Source organism: Artemia sp. Qi Xiang Cuo, chromosome 2 (genome assembly GCF_049724085.1).
Source record: "Artemia sp. Qi Xiang Cuo chromosome 2, ASM4972408v1, whole genome shotgun sequence".
Classification (NCBI taxonomy): Eukaryota; Metazoa; Arthropoda; class Branchiopoda; order Anostraca; family Artemiidae; genus Artemia; species Artemia sp. Qi Xiang Cuo.
Genome location: NC_142795.1, coordinates 42,350,621 through 42,372,859, shown reverse-complemented (window position 1 = coordinate 42,372,859; position 22,239 = coordinate 42,350,621). Strand labels below are relative to the sequence as shown.

Here is a 22,239-nt window from a genome sequence, read left to right as displayed (position 1 = left end):
TAATTTAGTGTGGAGGGGTTGGTGGATCCAGGGAAGTTTCTAGAGGAGTGCTGAGAATCGCAAAAGGAAATCCTGCTCTTACTCCAGTTGAAGAATGCTTTCCTGTTTGTGCAAATTTTGTCAACAGTCTTGTCTTCGGGAGGAATCAAAAATGTTTTTCATGGTAACAAGTGAAATTCAGTAAAAAATCAAGCTGGATGGTGTTTTTTTGCAAGTACACTCAACTTTGTGTCTGCCCCTGTCTCCAAATTAAATAAAAAACATGTTTTTCCAAAAGTTACTCAATGGTAAAGCATTGCATATATTAAAACGTAACCTGACCTAACCTAACCTAGGTATCTCCCTCCCCCTAAACCCCCAAAAACAACAGTGTAAATATCGTATACGCAATGAAAACCACGCTATGGATTGCATTACTCTGAAGCCGTCTATTGAATTAACCCGTCAAAAACGGGTTTTCGTGACTGGTTTCCTTGTAGGTGCCCATATAATGGGAAAGTACCAAATTTTTTAACGATCTTAGTTAAATCAAACATTAAAATCAATATCCATATTAACCCATTTATCTTGTATGAACTACGTTACTTCTCAGGAACAAATGCACTACCGTTTTCGGCATTGCTTTCTCTGCAACTGAGAAGCTCAGTATACAGTTTTTGATATTTATAAATCGATTGGTTATCTCAGAATTTTTAATCGTTAGGAACTTTGGGACAATCAAATAAAATAGCAGAAACGCGACTTTCCCGTGGCAAAATATGTTTGTTCACTCAAAAGGGTACTAGAAATCTCAATTTGTGTTCCAATGAACCCTCTCCCGATTCCAGGGCCATTGGTTCGATACGGTCATTCTTGGGGGGACAAAAATTGGAACTCCACGCTCTTGTGCATGGGAGCTTGAAACATCTACAGTAGCGTTTTCTGAAATTGTGAACCTAATTATGCGATTGTCATTAAGATCGCTTGACCTTTTCTGGTTTTTTTTTACTGTCACCCCCCCCCCTTTTTTTCGAAAATCAGGCAAATTTTCTCAGGAAACATCAGGCTTGTAGTTTTTGATAGGCAAAACCGAACTTAAAGAATTGTATATATTTGGAATCAGCATAAAAAGCTGATTGTTTTTGTGCAGTAATTAATATCAGATTCTTTTTTGAGAGTTTCGGTTACTATTGGCCCGAGTTGCTCCTTACTTCCAGTTCGTTACCATGAACTGTTTTATTTGCGTGCAAGCTTCTAGTCATGTACCAACAGACCTAATCTGTATCCAAACCTCCTGGGTTCCCAGGCACGTTGAATTTCATGGTTCAACGTTCATGAAGATCGTGCCCCTTTTTTGGATGGATTTTTTTTTTTTTTTTTTTTTTTTTTTTTTTTTTTTTTTTTGTATTTCAAATGTTCTTGTGCTACCAGGTTTTGATTGATGACTTCAAATAATCGATTTTAATTATTTTGGGATCATAAAAATACTAAAATCTGTTGTATATTTCATATATAGTATTATATATATTTTGTTTTCAAAATTGTATTAAAAAAAAAATTCGGTTTCTATTGACAAAGTAACTCTAATCATCTTTCATAACTATGGACAGTTTGATTCTTTAGTAAAAAAAAATAAAATAAAAATAATCGGTTTTGGAAAATACCATGATTTCCATTTAAGCTACGGCTTCACAGTTGCCTTAGTAGTGGAACGGGAAATAGAAACCCAGACACCTGTCGTCGAATAGAGAAAACCTTCTGGCTATTCTTTGTTTTGTTTGAAATATCCTTTTGATGGCGAAGTTGATCGTCTGAGAGTTGAACAACATGTTTCCAAGAACATTCGTTGAAAATAAGTTGGCAGGAGACCGTTATCTGGGTAGAAGGAAATCTGCTGCTGCTTACTTAATGGCTTGGCAAGGTTACTGGGTTGTGGTAAATTTTTGGTAAATTGGAATCTACACAGAAAAGACATGATTTATGAGTGTATTTTTTAGACTTTATTTATTTGATAGTATTGATTAAAAGTATGTCATGGAAACATTGAATTGTTTCCTTTTTAAGAGAATAGTGAATTTCCAAATTTAAAACTAGAAAAAATAGCTTATATATTTGTACTCTACCGAACACTAAATAGATGGCTTAGAATGAAAATTTTTATTCAGCTAGTTGTTTTTCTATGCATTAAGTTAAAAAAATGTCGGAAAAAGAAGTTTTTCAAAGAAAAGTAGAGATTTTTTAAACCCAAGACGAGTGGTTATTAAGTCAAATAATAATTCAAGCATAAAGCCCAATACATATTGCAATCATTTTTTTTTTCGAGCCATGTGTTTTTTTTGTCATGGCATCAAAAATAATAGCAAAATCGCCATAATAGCAAAGATTAATGAAAATAACAAATGATAGTTTAACATGTTAATATTCATTTTGGAAAATTTTAACAATTTTGGACCTATTAACGTTATAAAAGAGAAATTTTTTTGAATGTATTATGTTTTCTCTAAAGCGCAAATGATATTCTGGTCTTCTGGGGCACGAAAACAGGATTAGAAGCAGAAAAATCTTCAATGATGTGCAGAAAATAGAAGACCGATTTATAAAGTTTTCAATAGTCTTTTACCGGCCATGAAATCAACACATTTTACTACACGATTTTAATTCTAAAAAAAAAGACCAAGCAAGCTCAGTTTTCAGTAAAGTGCAAGTTTTTCAGAATTTGACAAAATATAGGGATATATCATGAGTCGGTTTATTTGCAACAATTTTTCAAAAATATGTTGCATATAATGTGAAGTAGTAATTTTTGTTCGTTTTAAGTTTCAACTAAGCTCTTTACTTTCATCAGAAAAGCTTCATCAATAAACCTTAAAAAAGATTTTCAACTTAGACAAAGAAACTGTTGTCAGCAGGAGTTTTTGCTGAACTGGGGCATAAAATATAGGCTTAACTTTGCATTTGTCTTAAACTTTCCCTTAAAAAAAAAAAAAATCTGAAATTTGTCACATAAGGAGTCCATGGGGCATTTATTCCTTGGCATCTTTGAGGAGTTGCAAACAAAAATTCAATTTTTCATGGAATATTTATCCTACATGAAACGTATACAGATTTTTAGAAACCTTAGGAAAATTAAAAGAAGTTAAGATATGTAGTTAATATACTCTATTGATGCCAATTCTTGAGCCTCATTTACATTCTTTACATTAATATACATTCTTGAGGCCAGGGTTGTAAATTATGCTATTCGCCCTTGGTTTACACATAGGATTTGTTATTTGAAAAGGGGGAAATATTTGGTCCTGGGTGGGTCCAAAACGTCTAAGGTTATTAATACGAAACTTCGGGGAATGTTGAGGGGGATTCTGAACTACATTAAAAGACCCAGATTTGGATCCATGTTATCAAAAGGGCGTATCTGCAATTTCTTAGGAACGATTAAAGGTATTTAGTTAAAACTTTGAGGGCTACTGCTACTTCTGCAACTGTGACAACTTGCTTCGGCGACAATGATTATTTAAGACTGACTACTTACGGCTTGCAACTCCGACTGAAACTACTTGTGATTGCTACTGCGACTACTTGCGGCTGAGATTATTCGTTACTGCAACAACTTGTGACTGCATCTGCTTACAACTACATGCGTCTCTGATTGTAACTATTTGCGTCTTTGACTGTGACTACTTGCAACTACTACTACTACTCCGATTGCGACTGTGTCAGCATCTGTTACCGCTACAGCCATTGCTACTACTACCACTACTGCTAATGAACTAAATTAAAAGAGCTCAAGTACATCCAGGTCGTCAAAAGGGCTTATCTGCAATATCTCAAGACTGGGAAAGGTTATTATGTTAAAATTTCAGGGACTGTTGATGGGGATGCTGAGCTAAATAGAAAGACTACGTGCATTCAGGCTCTTAAAAGAAATTACCTGCAATATCTTACAAACTGCAAAGGAAGGTTGAGGGGATACTGCACTATATCAGAAGATACTAGGTATATCCCGGTTGACAAAAGGGTGTATCTTGGCGTATCTTTATCAAATAGTTCGTGGTAACGAACTATAAGTAAGGAGCGACTCGGCCCAATAGTAAGAGAAACTCTTAAAAAACGGAATTTTGATAACAAAAAGAATTGGCTTTGTATGTTAATTCCAAATATATAAAATTTAAATTTGATCAAAAGCTATGATCATATCAGATTGAGCATATCAGAGAACCCTACTGTGTTTGAAGCTTCTATCTACAAAACAGGATGATGATGATGATGAACCCAATCAAAAGACAGTATGTGTATCCAGGTTGTCAGAATGACATCTTTTCTACTCCACAGTCCACACCTAGCCTATCAAACGTTCACATGGAAGTAACAAATAGAGGAGTTTTAAAGAGTCAGAAATAAAAGAGAACTGAGTGATGCCTCTGTTACATATTTATCCTTTCATTCATATGTAATCGTTGAACTACCTCCCAGGAGGATTCTTTCGAGTATTTCATGTAAACCTTGATTTCAAACTGAACGAAATTTATTCATTAGTCGTATTGAATACGATCAAGACAACTCTCAGACCACCATATGCAACTTACGAATTTAATTATAATCCTTATATTAGTTATAAAAAAAAAAAAAACTGGAGAAATATTCGTTATATTAGCTTATATAATAATTATATTAGATTGCACTTCGGCAATCATAAACGAAGAGATGTTAATTAAAAATAAAAAAACTGAATACAAAATTTTTCAAAGAAAAGTAAAGCGCTATATTTAGACTTGAGACTAGCGGAAATAAAGTCCCATAATAATTCAAACTTAATAACGACTAGAAATTATTATCAACGAGGAAATAAAGCCTCAAACGAACAAAAATTAGAATAAAAGATAGCAGATACTCATATACATGACTTAATAAGTCCTAAAACAAGTCAAAATTAAAATGAATACTGAAATGAAGCTTAAAGCGAACATTAAATTAATACAAAGATGATTTTGGCTACTGTCCCCTCCCCTAACGGTAAACCTTTTAAAGCATATTGCGTCAAATGCCCTTTACTTAAAATAGAATATGTTTTAAGCCTTTTTCTTAAAATTATAACACTAAAAAATTGCTGTTGAATAAAATTTTGAGTCTTGACTTACTGAGATTTTTAGGAATTAATATTATTATGTATTAAATGTTCAGTTTATTTTTCATTATTATAGTAAATTATTATTATATTTTTTTTCTTTATGTTTTAAAAAATTAAAACGCACTGTTCAAAATACAAATAATTTTTAATAAAACACTATTGGCACTATAGTCTATAGAAAATTTACGATTAGGGGGGGGGGGGTAGTAGCCCAACTCCTGATTGTCGTAATTTTTGTTTGTTTTAAGTTTGACTTCAGTATTCATTTTGATTTTTGCTCGCTTTAGCACTTATTTATTCATCTATATCAGTATCTGTTATGTTCATGTTTTATGTGAGTATTTATTTTAAGTTTGTTTTATTATAGGACTTTATTTCTGCTCGTCTTAAGTTTTAAAATGATTATTTACTTTTCATCGATAAACTTATTTTTCAGAAAGTTTTTTTTTTATGAATCTTAACTTATATTGCTCCTGATACCGCACCCTGGGTAAATCTCCTATTCTTGGCCTTATTTAGGCGGGCCGGCCGAATTCATTCAGCCACATTGTGTCAATAGGTTCAGTTATTATCTTGGTTGTCCATATATGATATGTCAGGAGATGGCTACATTCTTGGTATCTATATCCATCAGACAGGCTTAATTATTGAATCTCAATTAAGTTTGGCAGATATATGCATATTCGGTTTTTAGGAGGGCCCAGGTTCGAAAGCTTCTAGGCCATTTTCTGGTACTATCTGACCAGGTGACGTTCTAGGTCTTCTTTCGTTGTTTTTTTTTTGGAAATTATACGTCTTCACTTGGAGAGATCTGTAGAAAACGACCATTGGTGTTTGCATTGTACTGTTGCTCCGGGCACATAAAACTTACTCCTGGAATGGATATGTCTAATTCCACGGAAAACATGAAGCGGAATATACAAGTCCCTCTCCCTGGGCAGCAAAGTAGCATGTGTTGGTCTGCGTGACTGACCCATAGGGCACAATTGTCGGAAAACTACACTTCATGGAGCCTTGGCAACGATGATAATATAGCGTTTTCAGAAGAAGGAAGAAACAGTGGGAAGGGGATGCCTTTTATGGCCCAAATTTTTTTTTTTTTTATTTATTTATTTTTTAATGGGTCTCTGCCGTTATTTGGGCACTATCGGGATTATAGTCCCCATTAATAGTCTTCTTGAAGACAATTACAAATATTGCTATGTATGTTTCCTTCACTCTAATATTGACATCCTTGTACCTAATGGGAACAAGTCACAAATCTTGGGTTGTATAGTAATGAGAATGCCATTCATACGTCACCAATGATATGCTCTAACTGACAATTCATTTGAATTGACAATTCAATGCTCTAACTATCTCAAAGTTTCGAAATAAGTTTTTTTTTAAATTCTTACAGATGTTGGATTAAATTATTAGAAAGCTGCGTTTTGTTTTTACTTTGTACTTCTATTCCAGTCGTCATACTTACTCACAGGAGACTGATACGGAGGGGAAAGTTTCCCCCTGTGATCGGTCCCATGGACCCTCTGGAAAAAAATGAAATACAGTAACATTGTGAATTTTTTTTCATTTACCCCGGAACGTTTTAATCTTTGTGTTCCTACCAATCTCTGTTGTTTGTTTTCTGGGTACTTGGTGCCATTTTGGAAAACTGAGTCTAAAAATATAATCGAGATCAAGGAATGTAAAAAATGTGTGGACTTTTATGAATATTTAACCCTTTATTGATCAAAAAAATATAATGTATCGTGGATTAGATTGTATATATTTATTAATGTAGATAAATGCAGGAACTTGATCGCTTGTAATACAGGCATGTAAGTAGAATTTTTCTTTGGGGACTGGTGTTTCGAGAGGGGAGGAGAATAGCTTAGAAACGCCAAGGTTAGGTGGATGTTGTGAAAATAAAAAAAAAATCGTAAGAACCTTAAGATTTTGGGTAAGAGGCACAGACTGGAAGCCACCTCCCCTCCTTTCTGCTTACATGCCTGATGCAGTATAGTTTGATAACTTGAAAGTTAGATAGTGGTGTGAGCTCTTCATTGCTTTATTAAGTAGTTTCTAACATTTTGACTGGTCGGAAATCCTTCACTTTGCTGAACTATAAAATGTACTTGGAAATTTTTTCTTTTTTGGTTTTATTTTGAGAATTATTTTGGACATTCTGTTGCTTAAAATGAACTGACTTACTCTCCAAATTGTTTCACTGGAAATTGTCAGAACTTCAAAGTGTCTTGTCATTTAGCTTCTATAGACTTTGATTTATGTCTTTTTGTTTGTCTCTTCATTTTTATCTTTTAAGAACATTTTTAAGTTACAAAGAGATAAAATAAGTACCATAAGTTTCTCAAAAAAGAAAAATCAAGTACACATTTTAGAAATATATATATATATATATATATATATATATATATATATATATATATATATATATATATATATATATATATATATATATATATATATATATATATATATATATATATATATATATATATATATATATATATATATATATATATAGAAACGAACCCTGCTGTGTCTGAATGAATTGAAGAGACTTCTGTTTAACTGTAAATTGTTAACACTTATTATCAACAAATGTTTTTTTTTTATAATAAAACAAAACTGAATTTACTTTTTCGGTTGACTGACTTGAATTTTTGACAAAAACAAGTTTGATCTAAAAGACCTGAGAGACCTTCTGATCAGTCATTTAGTTGTAGTAGCTTTGATTTAGTTTTAGCAATTTTAACACAAATAAAATGCCAAGCTCGGTTGCGGGTCGGTGTGTGGATAGTTGTCTTGACTGACAGCCGCCAGTTACTTAGTTTCCTGTATTTTGCAGGACTTCTTCTCTCAGCTTCTCGACAGGGTCGAGAGCGACGAACCTATTCTGATGACGATCTGAAGAAAGCCCTTAAGTTCGTGGAAATCGGGTTCAGTTTGAACGAAGCGGCAAATGCCACTGGTGTTCCATATGATACAATCAAGTACTACTCGATTAAGTTCGGTGTCAGAAAAGTTATGTCCCGAGCCCGTCGCAGTTATAAAGCTACAATTACCGAAAACAACAACAGCCTGCCTCCACATTTACATCCTTTGGCTCAGCTTACAGGTGGCGACCCCACACACCCACTCGCACAGCTTATGAGAAGTGTGGTAAAAGGTGAATCCCATACTAGTGGAGATGAAATGCTTGATGATAGGCGAGGCGTCTCTCCTTTAGGAAAAGAAAGGGACTTTGTCAAGGAGGCAATGAAGGCCGAGTATCTTAAAGCTGAATAATTATATGCTATTTTACAAAGTTTCTCTTATGTCATCTCAGTAGCTTATCTTTATTTATGATTATTTATGGGGAAGGGAAGGGGGAAGTAGATTTAAATTTTGTGGCAAACCACCCATAAAGTACAAAGGCTCTGTTTATTAAAAGAGTTAGGTGCTTGCTAGGGGAAAACTGTAGTGACTACTGTTTTGGTAGGCCCGAAAAGTGCAATTTTTCTTTTGACAACTACATTCCATTCTCACAGTATTTCGTCCTTATATTGCCTATTAAAGTTGGTGCCTTGTGGTGTTATTTTCATGCTATTATAATAATATAGTAGTTTCCATGACCTATTTTTATACAGGGTGGTTTAAAAAAATATGTAGAATAATATGTTATAACTATGAAAGCTTATAAAATGTTATCTATGTTTTGCTTTTTATTTGTTTATTGCTTCTTTTCTAATGTGATTTCATCTTACTTTCATTTCTGATGTCGATATAGGAGATATATGAAAAACGCACAATCATAAAGACCAGGAACCAATCGCGATTTAGATTTTTTAAATCAATGAGTAATCATTATTTCTTTTTTTTCTACAAGAAAACAGCAGTCAGTTTAAAAAAATAAATTAAGTTTGTTATCAAATATCCATTTTTTTATTCTTCCGGAATTTTAGTATATTAGGGTCTTTTTTTTTTGTAAGGTTAGATTACTACCTTATTCTTTAGGTATTGTGACATGAAGTAAATAGTTCAATTCACCAAAAAAATTGTTGGCAAACGGTGCGAATAGCAATAAAAGTTTGGCTGCAGTGTTTTTTTTTCTGTTCTTTATTTTGTGTTGTGAAAGAATCTCTGTTTTTTTTTTTATTTTATTGTTTGTGAAAAGTTGCTAAGTTCTAGCCCTAAAGAACATACTCAACGGTAGATATCACCACGATCTGACAATCCTTGTTTATCACAATCTATTTTTGTGTGAAGTGTTAACTAAAGACAATCTTGTTTTGCGTCGTACTTATAGAGTCTTTGTTGGTGTCCTTCATAGCTAGCTTCCTTAAACTACCTCCTCCTCTGCTATTTTTAAAATGTGATTCGTTTAAATTTACGAAAACAAAGCTTTTTCCCAAATGTATGGGCTCAAACAAGATGAATGTACATATAGCCTACAGACGCTAATTGTATAACGAGCACACTAAAATGCTTCAGCGGTGTAACTAAATTTTGTATCTAGGGGATGATAAGTTAGTCTACAGTGTCGGGAATACTTTTTTGAAGCCAGATTTCTAGTCAACCTAAAAACTAAGCAGCAAATTTAAAGGGCCGACGGTAAAAAAGTAATATTTCCATTTTTTTTAAGACTTGCGCCAGAAAATCAGTTGTTTTAGCAAAAGCTTAACGTACCAGTATACTGTGAATTATGTTGATGAAAAAACTTCCATTTGAATTATTCAAGTGTATCTATTCATTTATGGCCTTACAATCAGAAGATTCAAAATAGATAGCACTCAGACTCTTTATAAAATTTTCATTCCCAAATTTCAATTTTTTTTAGGTTGGAGTTTGAATCTTCATTTAACAATAATTTAGCCGTGACTCTGAACAGTCCTGATTTTATCCTTTATTTTACTTATAGCTAAATCAGATTATGTTTGAATTTTATGATGAATAGGCAAGACCGTGAGCAATCAAGGTCTTTCAGTTTTTTATGGAGGGGACCGAGACCTGATAAATACAATGAGGAGGAGCAGGGGCTAAACCGAAAAAAATCTTATTGCTTCCCCATTTTTTCCTTTTTGGCAAATAATTTATGAATGCATGGAGTTAGGGGACTTGGCATCCCGTCCCTTTCTAATAAGGATACCTCTGACGACTTGGCTTCTTTTTGCTGGCAATATCTGTCCCTGTGAAAGTTTTAGATAAAACACGGCCCGCTGAAGCTCCATTCTTATTGTGCATAATAAATTGCTCTGGCTTTAGATAATTTGTCCCAGTATATACCACCAGAGTTACGCCCCTGATGTATTTGATGCGATGTATGCTACTATGTACATCGGTCTTAAAAAATTCATCGTTATGAGCCCAAGCTAACGTGATTTACTTGCTTTGTGCTAGTTGTGAAGAAAATTTAAGATAAGCCTAAGAGTGTTTTGATTGACATGATTTTGTAATTTTCGACCAACATTGACTCTATGTTTGATTGCTTCTTTTTCTCTCAATTATGTTATATTAGTGTAATAGTCGATATTGAGTAGATTAGACCTGTAAGCTAAATTCTAAACTCTCGCATTTCACTCTGGATAATCTATAACTTTACTTAATGTAAATGTGTTAATGCAATTTCTTTGGTAACAATTCCGTCCTTGTTTACTTGAAGCTGTAGTTATGTCCCAATGTCTCGAAACAATTTGCACAAGTTACCTAAACAATGCCCTCTTCTTTATTTTTGTTACTGTTTTTATTGTTGTCATTTAGATTTGGTTCTTCACGTTTGTTAGCAGAAAATACATTTCCTGCTCATTTTAAAGTTAGTTTGATAAGGACAATCAAAATGCATCTTCTACCTAATTCTGCTCTTGGCCTGTAAATCAATCATTAAGGGTCGTGCTTATTTTGAGTCTTGCAAAGCCCTTATTTGTCTAAAAAAAACCGTATTGTTTTTTTTTGTTTTTTTTTGTATTGGAAATAGGATGTATTGTCAAAAGCATAAAATATTTTCTTCTCTTTTTGAAGCAATTTGCTCACTACTCCCCTTCTCTATTCGATATATTTTCGTACGACTCTCATGCTTCTTCGTTTTTCCAAATTGCCCCTTACCCTTCCTGAAAAAATATCGTGTGTTAACGCCAGTTGCTCAGATATGTATACAAAAATCTAAAAGCGTGCTTTTATGGCCATATCCAAGTTTTCCTGTACTGGTCTGAGGTGGATGGGAATCCCCTAACTTTCACATGTACAGTAAATACATTCTTAGACCACGCTGGCTATACATGACAAATGAAACTCAGAGAGGAAAGAAAACCTTTTTTCACCCTTATTAATTTTATTTTTCATTTTGTTAGTTTCTTTCCTCTCTGAGTTTCATTTGTCACATGTACAGACGTGCATACAGTATTTTCTTCTTTCTTAATTATTTATTTATGTCCTATTTAAGATTCAATGGTTCCTAAACGAATCTCTATTACCCTTTAGAATGGTCTAGCTATACAAACTGTGAACATCATCCTAGAGAGTGGTGTATGCTATTCTGATACTTTCCTATTTTTATTCCTAAGATGTATGAATCCCCTCTCCCTTCTGTAGAGAAAAAAAAACCTGGCCATAAATCTATATTCATAACCCTTAAAACGCGCTGTTTAGAGTATCAAACCCCAAGCCTCCGAAAAGATATTTTTCACCCTGGGTATAAAAGTGTTTAACCGATAAAGCCAAAAGGTGTAACTACTTAACTTTCAAAGCAGTTTCTTGAAAGATCGACCATTCAATAAAGCTGTTTACATGTAAATTTAGCTAAAAAATGGAGTTCTAATCCTCACATACTCCTTTAACTGGGGGCAAGTTTCTATCAATCAGAGAAGAGGAGGAATTTTAAGGATATGTCAGAATCCCGTCCTTGACCCTCTTTAGAATTCCGTCTTTATTCCCATTTGTTGAATTGCACAGTTCGTGGTTCGGATTTTTGGCTAGAATTATAAGGGAACTGTGCTTTACGCAAGACTAGGCCATACATGTCAATATGTATAAAATGGCAGTGATCAGAACTGCAATCACTCAAAAAATCTGTTGTAGTCCTATAAAAAAGAAGGTAGCTTGTGTTTCACTTATAAATTGCATAATTGTTGACACTAGAGCTTAGGATTTATTTAGGTACCTAGTTGGCTAGTACTTGTATGTTTGTATCCCCAGTGTATTTAAAGAGAGTTTGTTTTTGTGATGTATATAAGAAATATACTCATGGTGGTGGCTTATACATTCCAAATCACTAGTGATTTTATACTACTTAATCTGTCCACGAGAGATCGAAATTGTTAACGTAAGGGTAATTTATGCATTCGGTTGGTCTTCATTTTGGTAAGGGGTATCCTTTTTTTAGTTTTTGTATCTGTTAATTATTCGAATAAATTGTGATTACGTTTCTGATTCAGTCATTCTCCGTGCAGGCTTATTTGCCTTCAACATATTTGTTCAACCAGGTAACAATATTGAGAATTGTTTCTGTTGTTATTCTAGGGAAGTTTATTAGAAAAACTTGATGATAATGATTCAAATGGCGGTAATTTTCGGCAATGGATAAATATAGACAGAAAACATGAATAACGACCCAGTTATGTTTATTTCCTGCTGGTTTTTTTTTACTGAGTTTTCTCTTCTTTTTTATTTTAAAGACCTTGCCAAGACAATTTAGGCAATAAAAGCTGTATTCTACTTCTGCTTGCAAAACGGTAAGATAGATAGTTTATTCTGAAATAAAAAGAAATTTCTGACTATATTTGAATTACCCCTGCCAAAATACAAGAATTATGTTTTAAAGGCTATATTGTGGCAATACATTTTTAGGCTTAAAAAAAAGCCTCCGAGGGGGTCTTTCTAGACCTCCTAAAAAAATTAACATATGAAATGAGAGTATTCTTTTAGTCAACAAATAAATATGTTGTTTGAACCTTTTTGATGCGGATTTGACAAGTCATTGGGATAAAAGAAGAATAAAAACAGGAAGTATAGGCCGATCCATTGGTGGCCTTTATTCTAATGTGCGTTTAATCTGGAGGAAAAAAAAGTTCAGAATTTTTTGATCTTTGATTATGTACTTGAGTACGAAGAACGCTAATGGTACAGTTTCGAATGGACTTAAAAAATTGGCTCTTTTTTTATGTGTGAGTGTGTGTTTTGGACTGCAAAATTGAGTTTTGTTAAAATTTCGGTAGCAATAAAAATAAATTTGGTAGAGAATATCATTGTGACTGTGTAAGGTTGAGACATGCGATGACGGTAAAACCTCGGAAATGTAAAAAGAAAAGAAAAAAGTAGACTTAGTCACATTGGCTTCTTATACGGTAATATGTGGCAAAGTCAACACCGTAACATTTATAAAACTTTTAACTTAAATCATAAGGGACAAAGACAGAAATAGTAGATGAAAAACTAATCAAAGTAAAAATATATAGAAAAAAAATACCCCAAGTTACAATTTTTGGTCAGTTCTGTGACTTCTATGAAACAAGTGAGAATTCTGTGACTAATTTTGTCATAAACAGTAATATGGTTGTTCCAGAAGTCAGTTATCGTCAGTGATAATTAATGATTCGTTAATGTTTTCGTTCGAAGACAACGGATAACATTATGTATAGAAAATTGTTTGGGTTTGAATCGGTTGTTATCTGCCGTTTTAGGCTGTTTGTAAAAACAAGTGATTAGTGATCGGTAATGACAATTGAATTCTGGAACACGCTCCATGTATAACGCACAAAAAGTGCGTCGTGGGCCTGATTCTTTAGACTAAACTTGGAAGAATCTCCCCACACCCTTTGGGATAGGTATGAATGGTATTCTACATTTTTTATTATGTGTAGAGACTAAACTGTTTTTGGGAACTTTAGTTTGGTTTCTTGAAACCCTTGACTAGCAAACAAGATCACATTTGACAGTTAATAAAAGAAACTACGTAAAACAGTTAATTAAGAAATTTCGTAAAAAAAGAACTACGTTGGACTTGAATCAAAGTCGGCTAAAAAGATGCTAAATTGTTCGATAAAGGAGGTAGGTTACAGCAGCTGACATTTACGTAATTGAATTTTTTTTTAAATTATGTACCCAGGCAATTTTTTTAATTAGTATAAAAAATGTATCGAAAGAAAATTATAGAGCGATATTAGAAGCTTAAACGAGCAGAAGTAAAGTTATATAGAAAGTCAAACTATAAATGAACAGAACATTACTATAATATGAATAAATAAAACCTAAAACAAACATAGATTAAAATGACCATTCATATCAAACTTAACAAAAATATCACTATTGAGGACATTTAAAACGAAGAGAAATCGCTGTGATTAAAAGTGCCACCTTCAAAAGGTGGCTCCCAATCCTCTAAAGACTAGAATATCATTTGTGATTTGCCGCGCATCTATCCTTCCAGTGATTTTTTTTTTCTTACGGAAGTAAAGATTGTAGCTGTAACTTAAAACAAACAAAAATCTTAATTCACAGATTACACAAGATATATCTTCAAAACTGACGTGATTTAAAAAAAAAGTTTGTTGAATTCTAAAAACTAGTGCTTTACTGAAAGCACAGAACCAACCTAAAAAAGAACAGGATGCTCTCCCAGGATCAGAAAGCTCCATGAATAGCACGCAGAAAATAAAAGACTAATTGAAAAGTCTCTGAACAGTCTTTCAACGACCATGATATCCATAACTTTTCAAGATATCCATAACTTTTATTATACAATTGCGATTATCTTTAAAAAAACTCAAGGAAGCCCAGTTTTTAGTAAAGCGCTATTTTTGAGAATGTTCCAGGTATTGGAAGATATCACGAGTCAGTTTATTTAAGGTGGTTTTGTAGATAAATCTTGCATAATATGTGAAACAACAATTCTTGTTCGTTTTAAGTTTCAACTTCGCTCTTTACTCCGGTAAGAAAAGCTTTCGTTTTTTGAATTTATTTTTGCTCATTACAAAAGATCTTTGTTTAATTTAGGTGACGAAATTAAAGAAGTCAATAGGATATTTTGTTAAAATAAGACATTAAATTAAATGTAGGTTCTACTTTCTACCACCGTAAACTTTCCTACAAAACATGCTCAACTTATTGTCAAATAATTAAAGAGTACGAGGCGTATGTTGTCACCGCTGTTTTTGAGAATTTACGAATAAGGAATTCAGTTATTTCCATGAACAATTTTCATTTGGCAGTTATTTTTTTCAAAACACAATTTCATTTCCCTTACTAAGGGGTCTGGAAGGGAGGGTAATCAAGAGGAGGGATTGCAATTGTGGTACCTAGTATTCCTAGTATTTCCACTCTAGAAGGTGCCATATGGCACTTTGTTATGTAGCTTCAAGACGAACTTTTAAGAGGCAATTAGAGAGAGGCACTAGCTTTTAAATGAGCCATTCTCTGCAATCTCACGGTCACCTGCTAGCAAGGGCAGAAAAAAAATGGATGGATGCTAACCGTGCAAAACAGTGATTCCCCTCCTTTTTGAAAATGGGAGGGGGGCTCAAAACCCTCAGACAGGGTTTTTAACCTGAAAAGTCGATGAATTATCTCAGATAGTCGATCGAACTTGCATTTCCGGGTATTTTGGCTCTATTTGGGTAAACATTTATGTTCTATGGCAGAAAACGTCACTTTGCTGTGGCACTACCTCTTTTGCTACTACTAACAACTCAATGTAGTGCCATGCCCCCTGAGGCCAGCACAGCTGCGTGCGCTCCTCCTCCAGCCCAATCTATTCAGATCTTCCCTCTTTGCACCATCTGAAAAACTTCCACTACCCTTTAGATCCTTTCTTACTACCTCTTTCCACCCCATTGGAACCCTACTTGACCACTGTCTTCACTGTAGCTTCTAATATTCAAATGAGTCCCAATTTTAAAGGTGCAATTCCACTAAGAATGATTAAAGGTAAAAAAATGGTCCTCCATGGGTAGGGCAGGACCCAATGAGTCCCAAAGTCAAGTGCACCAAATTATGCAATTACTTAGCCTTCACAGATGCATTTAGTAGAAAAGGTGGGACATGTCGCACCTTGTCAAAACTTGAATCTGACCAAAAATTTAAATTCTTATGGTTGGCGATACAAATTATGTCAAATGTTCCCTCAAAGCCCCCCCCTTATTGATGGCATCGGATCTAATTTTGAGATTGCCATTTTGCTCAGGATAGTCGATAGGTGCATTAAATGTACCTCCTGGGTTATATAATAAATGTACCCCCTCCTAAATGTACAGGGTATATAAGCAATAAATGTACCTCCAGGGCGTAATATCAAGTTATTATAATATCTAAATTTTACCCTTGCTTGTTTCGAATCGTCTATTGTTATAAATAAATCCTCAACTCTGCTGTCCACTAGCAAGTGGTTATACTTTAATCATTACAATTCTTTCATCAAAAGTATGTAAACATAGGTAAATCAAAATTGTATATACCTGGTGATAGCGAAGTGGATAAGGCTGTGCATCAAGAATAATGGTGCCATGGTTTAATCCCGCGGATCACCAGGAAATTGCTATATGTACCGGGTTATTTAATTTTTTCTTTCCGGGTCAATCTTTTTTAGGTCTTTCTTTTTCCTATAATATAAAAATTAGGGCTCTTTTTAAGGGCCGAAGTGCTCATATACTGAACAATTTCTGTTCGTTTTAATGTTGCGCCTTACTTCCAGTTGATTTTTTTTATTCTATGCAAAGCGGCCGGAAAAAATAATATGCGGAACACACTTTTCTCTTTACTAAGTCAAAGCTTCTGCAATATTATGAAAGGTATCTTTGTTTTGTATGGCCCATTATTTCACTTTGTGGAACCTACCCATAGGAATCCATGTATCACGTTAACCCGGTGGCACATTTTTGGACCTATCGACCATTTTGATTACGATATTAAAATTTTATATCCCATCCATGTTTGGGTACGTCCCAAATGGAACCAATTGATATCGAGTGAAAATTTTGCAGCCTTCCGGGTTTAGGGGTCGTAGTTTGGCGTTTTGGCACATTCAAAACACTAATTTTTTTATGCAGTCACTACAAAATAAGTGTTTATTTCAGACCTTTTACTCAGTAATAGTAACGGTTGGTTTTAGGCTGAAATACTCCCCTGGAAATTCCCTCCACGGAAAATTTCGCTCGTTGAAAATTCTCCCTCGTGGAAAATTCCTCTCCAGAAAATTTCTCCCGGAAATTTCCCTTCCTCTCGCATGAACGATTCTCCCCGAAAAATTACCCCGGCAGACAATAACCCCCCGGAAAATTCCCACCCCCATGTGTAAAATTGAGCAGCCAAAGAGAAATTATGGCAAATAAAAATAATGAAGAAAACAATCAAGGGATTTGGAATATTCTTCTCATATTCCAAAGTATAGGTAGAATACACAGTGTACAATATTCTTTAGTATTTATTTTCATATTTTTATTTCTTTTAATTTTTTTTTTCGTATTTTGGTTGGGTTGAGTTACCATAGCAGAGTAAGTTAAAGATTAAAGAAAACAATTTGAAAATATGACATTAGTGACAACTGTAGGAGGGTTGCCCCATGATAGAAGTGCACAGAGATACAGGCTGGGACTAAGAACTGGAAGTGATTACTTTCCCTGGACTTGGTCTGGCACCGACGTCTATAGTACATGATACAAGTTCACCTCTTGCGATCGAAAACACGTTCAATAGGCTTATACTCAAAGGTTTTCCAGTCTGAAGTACCTCAAGTTTTTTTTTTATTTATTTAATTAAAGCAACGTGGAGTCAAACTTCAAGTCAAGAAAATTTAAGATTGGCACAACTTCTTATTTCAAATAATCAAGTAAATTATTTCCATTGCCTTTTATCATACCCTGCTACGATAACTCAACCCCGGTCCCCAAAAACACGAAAAAAGGATTAAAAAATGTCAAACTAACTGTCATAGTTGGACACTAGCTACCAGTGGAGCGAGCAGTGGCACTTTTTATGGGAGGGGGGTTCTAAACCCTCATGCCGCCTTTTTGCAAAAATTTTCACGCTTTCAATGAGGGATCCTTCAGGAAAATATTAAAGTAGGGGGGGGGGGAGTAAATCCCGAAATCCCTTCGTTTTGAAGACATTATTTGGACTAAGAGTGTAAAATTGGTTTTAGGTGTGTTTTTGGGAGGAGGGGGCTATTGGGGGTAATAGCTCTCATATTATTCCAGAAAAGGCGGTAATTTTTACGGGAAATAATTGGGGATGGGGGAGGGCTTAATAGCCCCTTTATCATTACACAAACGGTAGCTTTCTTACAGGAAACACTAGCTCTTAAATGGCGAAGTATTGGGATGAAAAGTTGAACGTAAACGTAATTATCGGTAGTTCGATTGGGGTGATAGCCTCCATTGTATTTAGGAAAAGACTTTTCTATAGTTAAGCAAACACATCGTATTCTTCGAAAAATTGTTATGTGAAAGTTAGACTTAAGCTTAAAGAACGGCCGCCCCCTCCCCTGAAGATCTAGGATTGTCCTGAATTGATGTATAGAAAGTACAAACATTATTTTATGTGTGAGGGGACCTGCCACGCCTCATCCCCTTGCTATTTTGGCTAAAGCATGACTTTTTTCTTTAATGGTTCGAGAATGAATGCTCTGATGCAAGGGTTAAGTTTGACTTTTTTTTAATAGTGCATAGAGAATGAAAAGACTATTTATTTTTACCAATTTTCGACACTAAAATTCTCAATTCAAATGTTTGAAAGGCAATCGATAAGCAGATCACTTGCAATTATCAGCTAGCAACATCTGTTTCTATCTAAAATGCTTTCTAGAAAGCACTAGTCACACTCTAGCATAAAGACAGAGATGAGGGGTTGGTAGCCTTCCGTGACCCAATAGCTATTGTTTTAAGTTTTTATCTCTCTGCTCCCATTTCAAAAGTTTTTTTTTTGTCTAACAGTAATGATTGTGGGTGTCCAGCTGTGCCAAACCAGCTCATTCGGTTTGACCAAAGAATATATAAGTAAGTCGTTCCTGTCAAACCAGCTCATTCGGTTTGACCAAAGAATATATAAGTAAGTCGTTCCTGTCAAAGAATATATATAAGTAAGTCGTTCCTGAATGAGCTGTGCCAAACCAGCTCATTCGGTTTGACCAAAGAATATATAAGTAAGTCGTTCCTGTCAAATTTACTGACGACCGCATTAAAACCCAAATTTGAGCAATGAGTATCTTGGAGGAACTGTTTGCTAGGTATTCTAAAATCCTGAAATGTCAGTTAGCTGGGTACTTGTGTATTATAGCGACCACATTGTTGTTCTTGATCTGTTATAAAACCGGTTCTTCTGTGTGCACTCGGAGATAATTAGTTTAGCGTGAGTGAGATAAACTTCTATGCAGGTATATTTAATATAATGTGGGTTATTTAATATAATGCGTTCTGGACGGCCTGCTTTCCATAATTCTCTGTTGTAGTTTCCATAATTTCGTTGCTAAAGTGTTATATTTTCATCATATTTTGGTATATTTCGTTATGATTAACCTAGCTTCACATCTTGAGTGTGGTCGCTTTAATAAATAAGTACCATTTGCTGAAAGAGTAAGAGAAAAAAGTGAAATGCTTGTACAATTATTGTTTCACAATCTAAAATTTTTTTCTTGGCGCTCATTAAAAAAAGTAAAAAATGGGCAAAGTTTTAGCGGTTGAGCGCTTCTAAAGGAAACACGTTAATAGAATAAAAGTAGTAGGCTACCACTAGATTCCTTATTTTATGTTTTTTCCAAATATCATGGTTTCTATTCTGACAATGCCCACTCCACCTCCCCCGGATGGTCCCAGATATAGCCCTAAATAGTATATTTCTCCGTTATTTTTCATTTCGTGATGCGTCATGTCTTCTTTGTTTGTCGGTTACAACTATTATAATTGTTGGATAAAAATGTTATTTAAATAACGATTTAAAAATTTGGATAACAGTGGACAGAAACATGATAATCTGATTAGTAGAAACATGCTGCATATTATAAAATATAATTTCATTGTTATATTGTTTTGTGTTTTCTAATTATTTTTCATATCTCCTAGGCCTATATCTGGGACCATCAGGGAAAGGAGAGAGTTTGCATTGTCATAAAAGTGATCATGATATTTGGGAATAACATAAAATAAGGAAGCCGTACCATAAAATATGGTACTGCTTTTATTTATTTTTTTTTCTTTAGAAGTGGCAAGCCATTAAGAGTTTATAAAAAAAACAAAAAACGAGTGAACGCTCTGTGATGTGCTCATGATTTTATTTTGTAAAAAAAATTAAAAAAAAAAAACGAAAAATAAATTGTGCAAATATTAACGAGAGTTATGGGGCAGTTGTAAAAACACGAGCCTTCAGTGGAGTAGTTCTAGCTAGTGAATGGTTCTTGTCTCTGGGCACTTAATTGCAATACAAAATACTGGTGACAATAACTTAAATCCTAAATTTGCCACAAGCCTACGTAACTATATTACGGAATTCAAATTCTCTCAGAGAAAAATCTTTCCCGTCAGTGTGCTGTCAATCGTCTCTCTATTATCCATGATTTCTAAAGCCTGGCTATATATAGTTGACCTCTATTATAAGCGAGACAAAAACGAATCCTCCTCACCCTTCGTAATTCCAAGAGACCATATCACTTGTGATGGTGAAAGGATCAACTTGGTTCCTTTCAATCGATTTCCTTGCCAAGAAACCATGGAAACTAAGCAGCTGTAGTTGAGCTCAATAGTTGGGAATCTGGGAAGAGAAGTCCCACTCAAATCTCCGTTGTCGCTAATTTTAACTCGGTCTGGAATTCTTCCCAACGGTGAGGTGACTGACTGTAGTTTACGTCCTGGAAATATGGCCACCGTATGTTGCTTTTAATAGAGCTTTCAAGCACCCTTTGTGTGAGACGCCAGAGATATTTCTTGCAAACAAAATTGTCTTGACTGTCAAGGGTTTGGATTATTCGTTGCTTAATAATAGTGAAATATTTTTCATAGTTTATGATTTCTCCTCTAGTGCAGAGTATATGCTATGACTTTTCTAGTATTTGACGATTTTCATGACTTGTGTTTACGGCGGAAAAAAATTACATATATGTCTAAATTTAGCTTTCGGGTCTCTCTTAAGGGTCCACACGGGTGTTTCCTAGTTTACCCCCTCCCCCAAAAAAACTATTTTCTATATTTAATTTTCGCTACAAAAAACGTATTCCATGGTTAGACTATTCTCCCCCCACCCTCTCGGACTGCATTCAACCCTTCAAAACAGAACCCTTGTTATTAACCTGCTCCCCTCTCCTTCAAAAAAGGAAAAAATCCTATGTGTGTACAATGCCTCATCTAAATATATTTATTTAGGATTATAGTACTATCTTAGTGACTACTTAGCGCCTTCAACCCGAAATATAACTACACATCCTGTGCTAAAGGCTTGTAAACCATTGGAGCCATTGTGATTCATGTTCGCAGTTGTGGAGCATCATAATTTAAAATGTCGATCGGACTGGACTCAAACCCTTGCAAGGTGGAACAAACGTCGAAGAAACTAATGCAAACCAACTTTTATTGAGATCCAATGGCTCCGTCTTATGAATGTCATTGACAAGAATGTAGCCCTTCCCTCATAGAGGCCCGATCGAGCATGGGCAACCGAGACGATAACTGTTGCTATTGACCAGGTTTTGTAGAGTAAATTCAATTAGCCCGCCGAGTAATTAAGATAAAAAGAGATTTCGATAACTCCCTCCCTCCCCCTCCCACAGAGGCTGGTTTTGGTGTAAACTATAAAAAGGCACAACTATTATCATAATTCTTACTTTTCACCACTTTTGGTTCGGATGTCTTTTATGGTCGTGGCAAGCATTTTGACCCTCCTCCCTTTCTCGTCCTCTAGAGAGGTCTAATAGATACTGGACTCAAAAGAGTATTGCTAGGACTTTATTTACTACTTCTGATTAAATTTGGTTGAAACCAAGCAACACATTGTCTGGATACACTGATGACTAGAATCTATGCACCCCCCTCCATTTCCCTCGCATCAAGAGAGGGAAGTAAGGGGGGTGGGCTGATTGGATCAACTCTTTTTGGTAGATGTCACGATGACGAAGAATTTTAAGGACGAAGAAATTATATAATTTATTTCTTTATTTTTTACTCCAATATATTTACTGTTGTATG

At 34.6% G+C, this 22,239-nt stretch overlaps 1 protein-coding gene across 2 annotated transcripts in view; it reads left to right on the top strand.

Annotated features, from left to right (window-relative positions):
* Positions 1 to 22,239, top strand: part of LOC148955250 (uncharacterized) — a 115,121-nt gene that overhangs the window by 46,457 nt on the left and 46,425 nt on the right. The window contains exon 5 of one of the 2 annotated variants that reach the window (XM_089101161.1): positions 7,956 to 11,964. The exons of the other annotated variant lie outside the window; for it this stretch is intronic. Coding sequence (XP_088957287.1) covers positions 7,956 to 8,395 — 440 coding nt within the window. The 3' untranslated portion in view covers positions 8,396 to 11,964. Of the gene's footprint in view, positions 1 to 7,955; positions 11,965 to 22,239 lie in introns of those variants that run through there. 2 annotated transcript variants of the gene reach the window in all.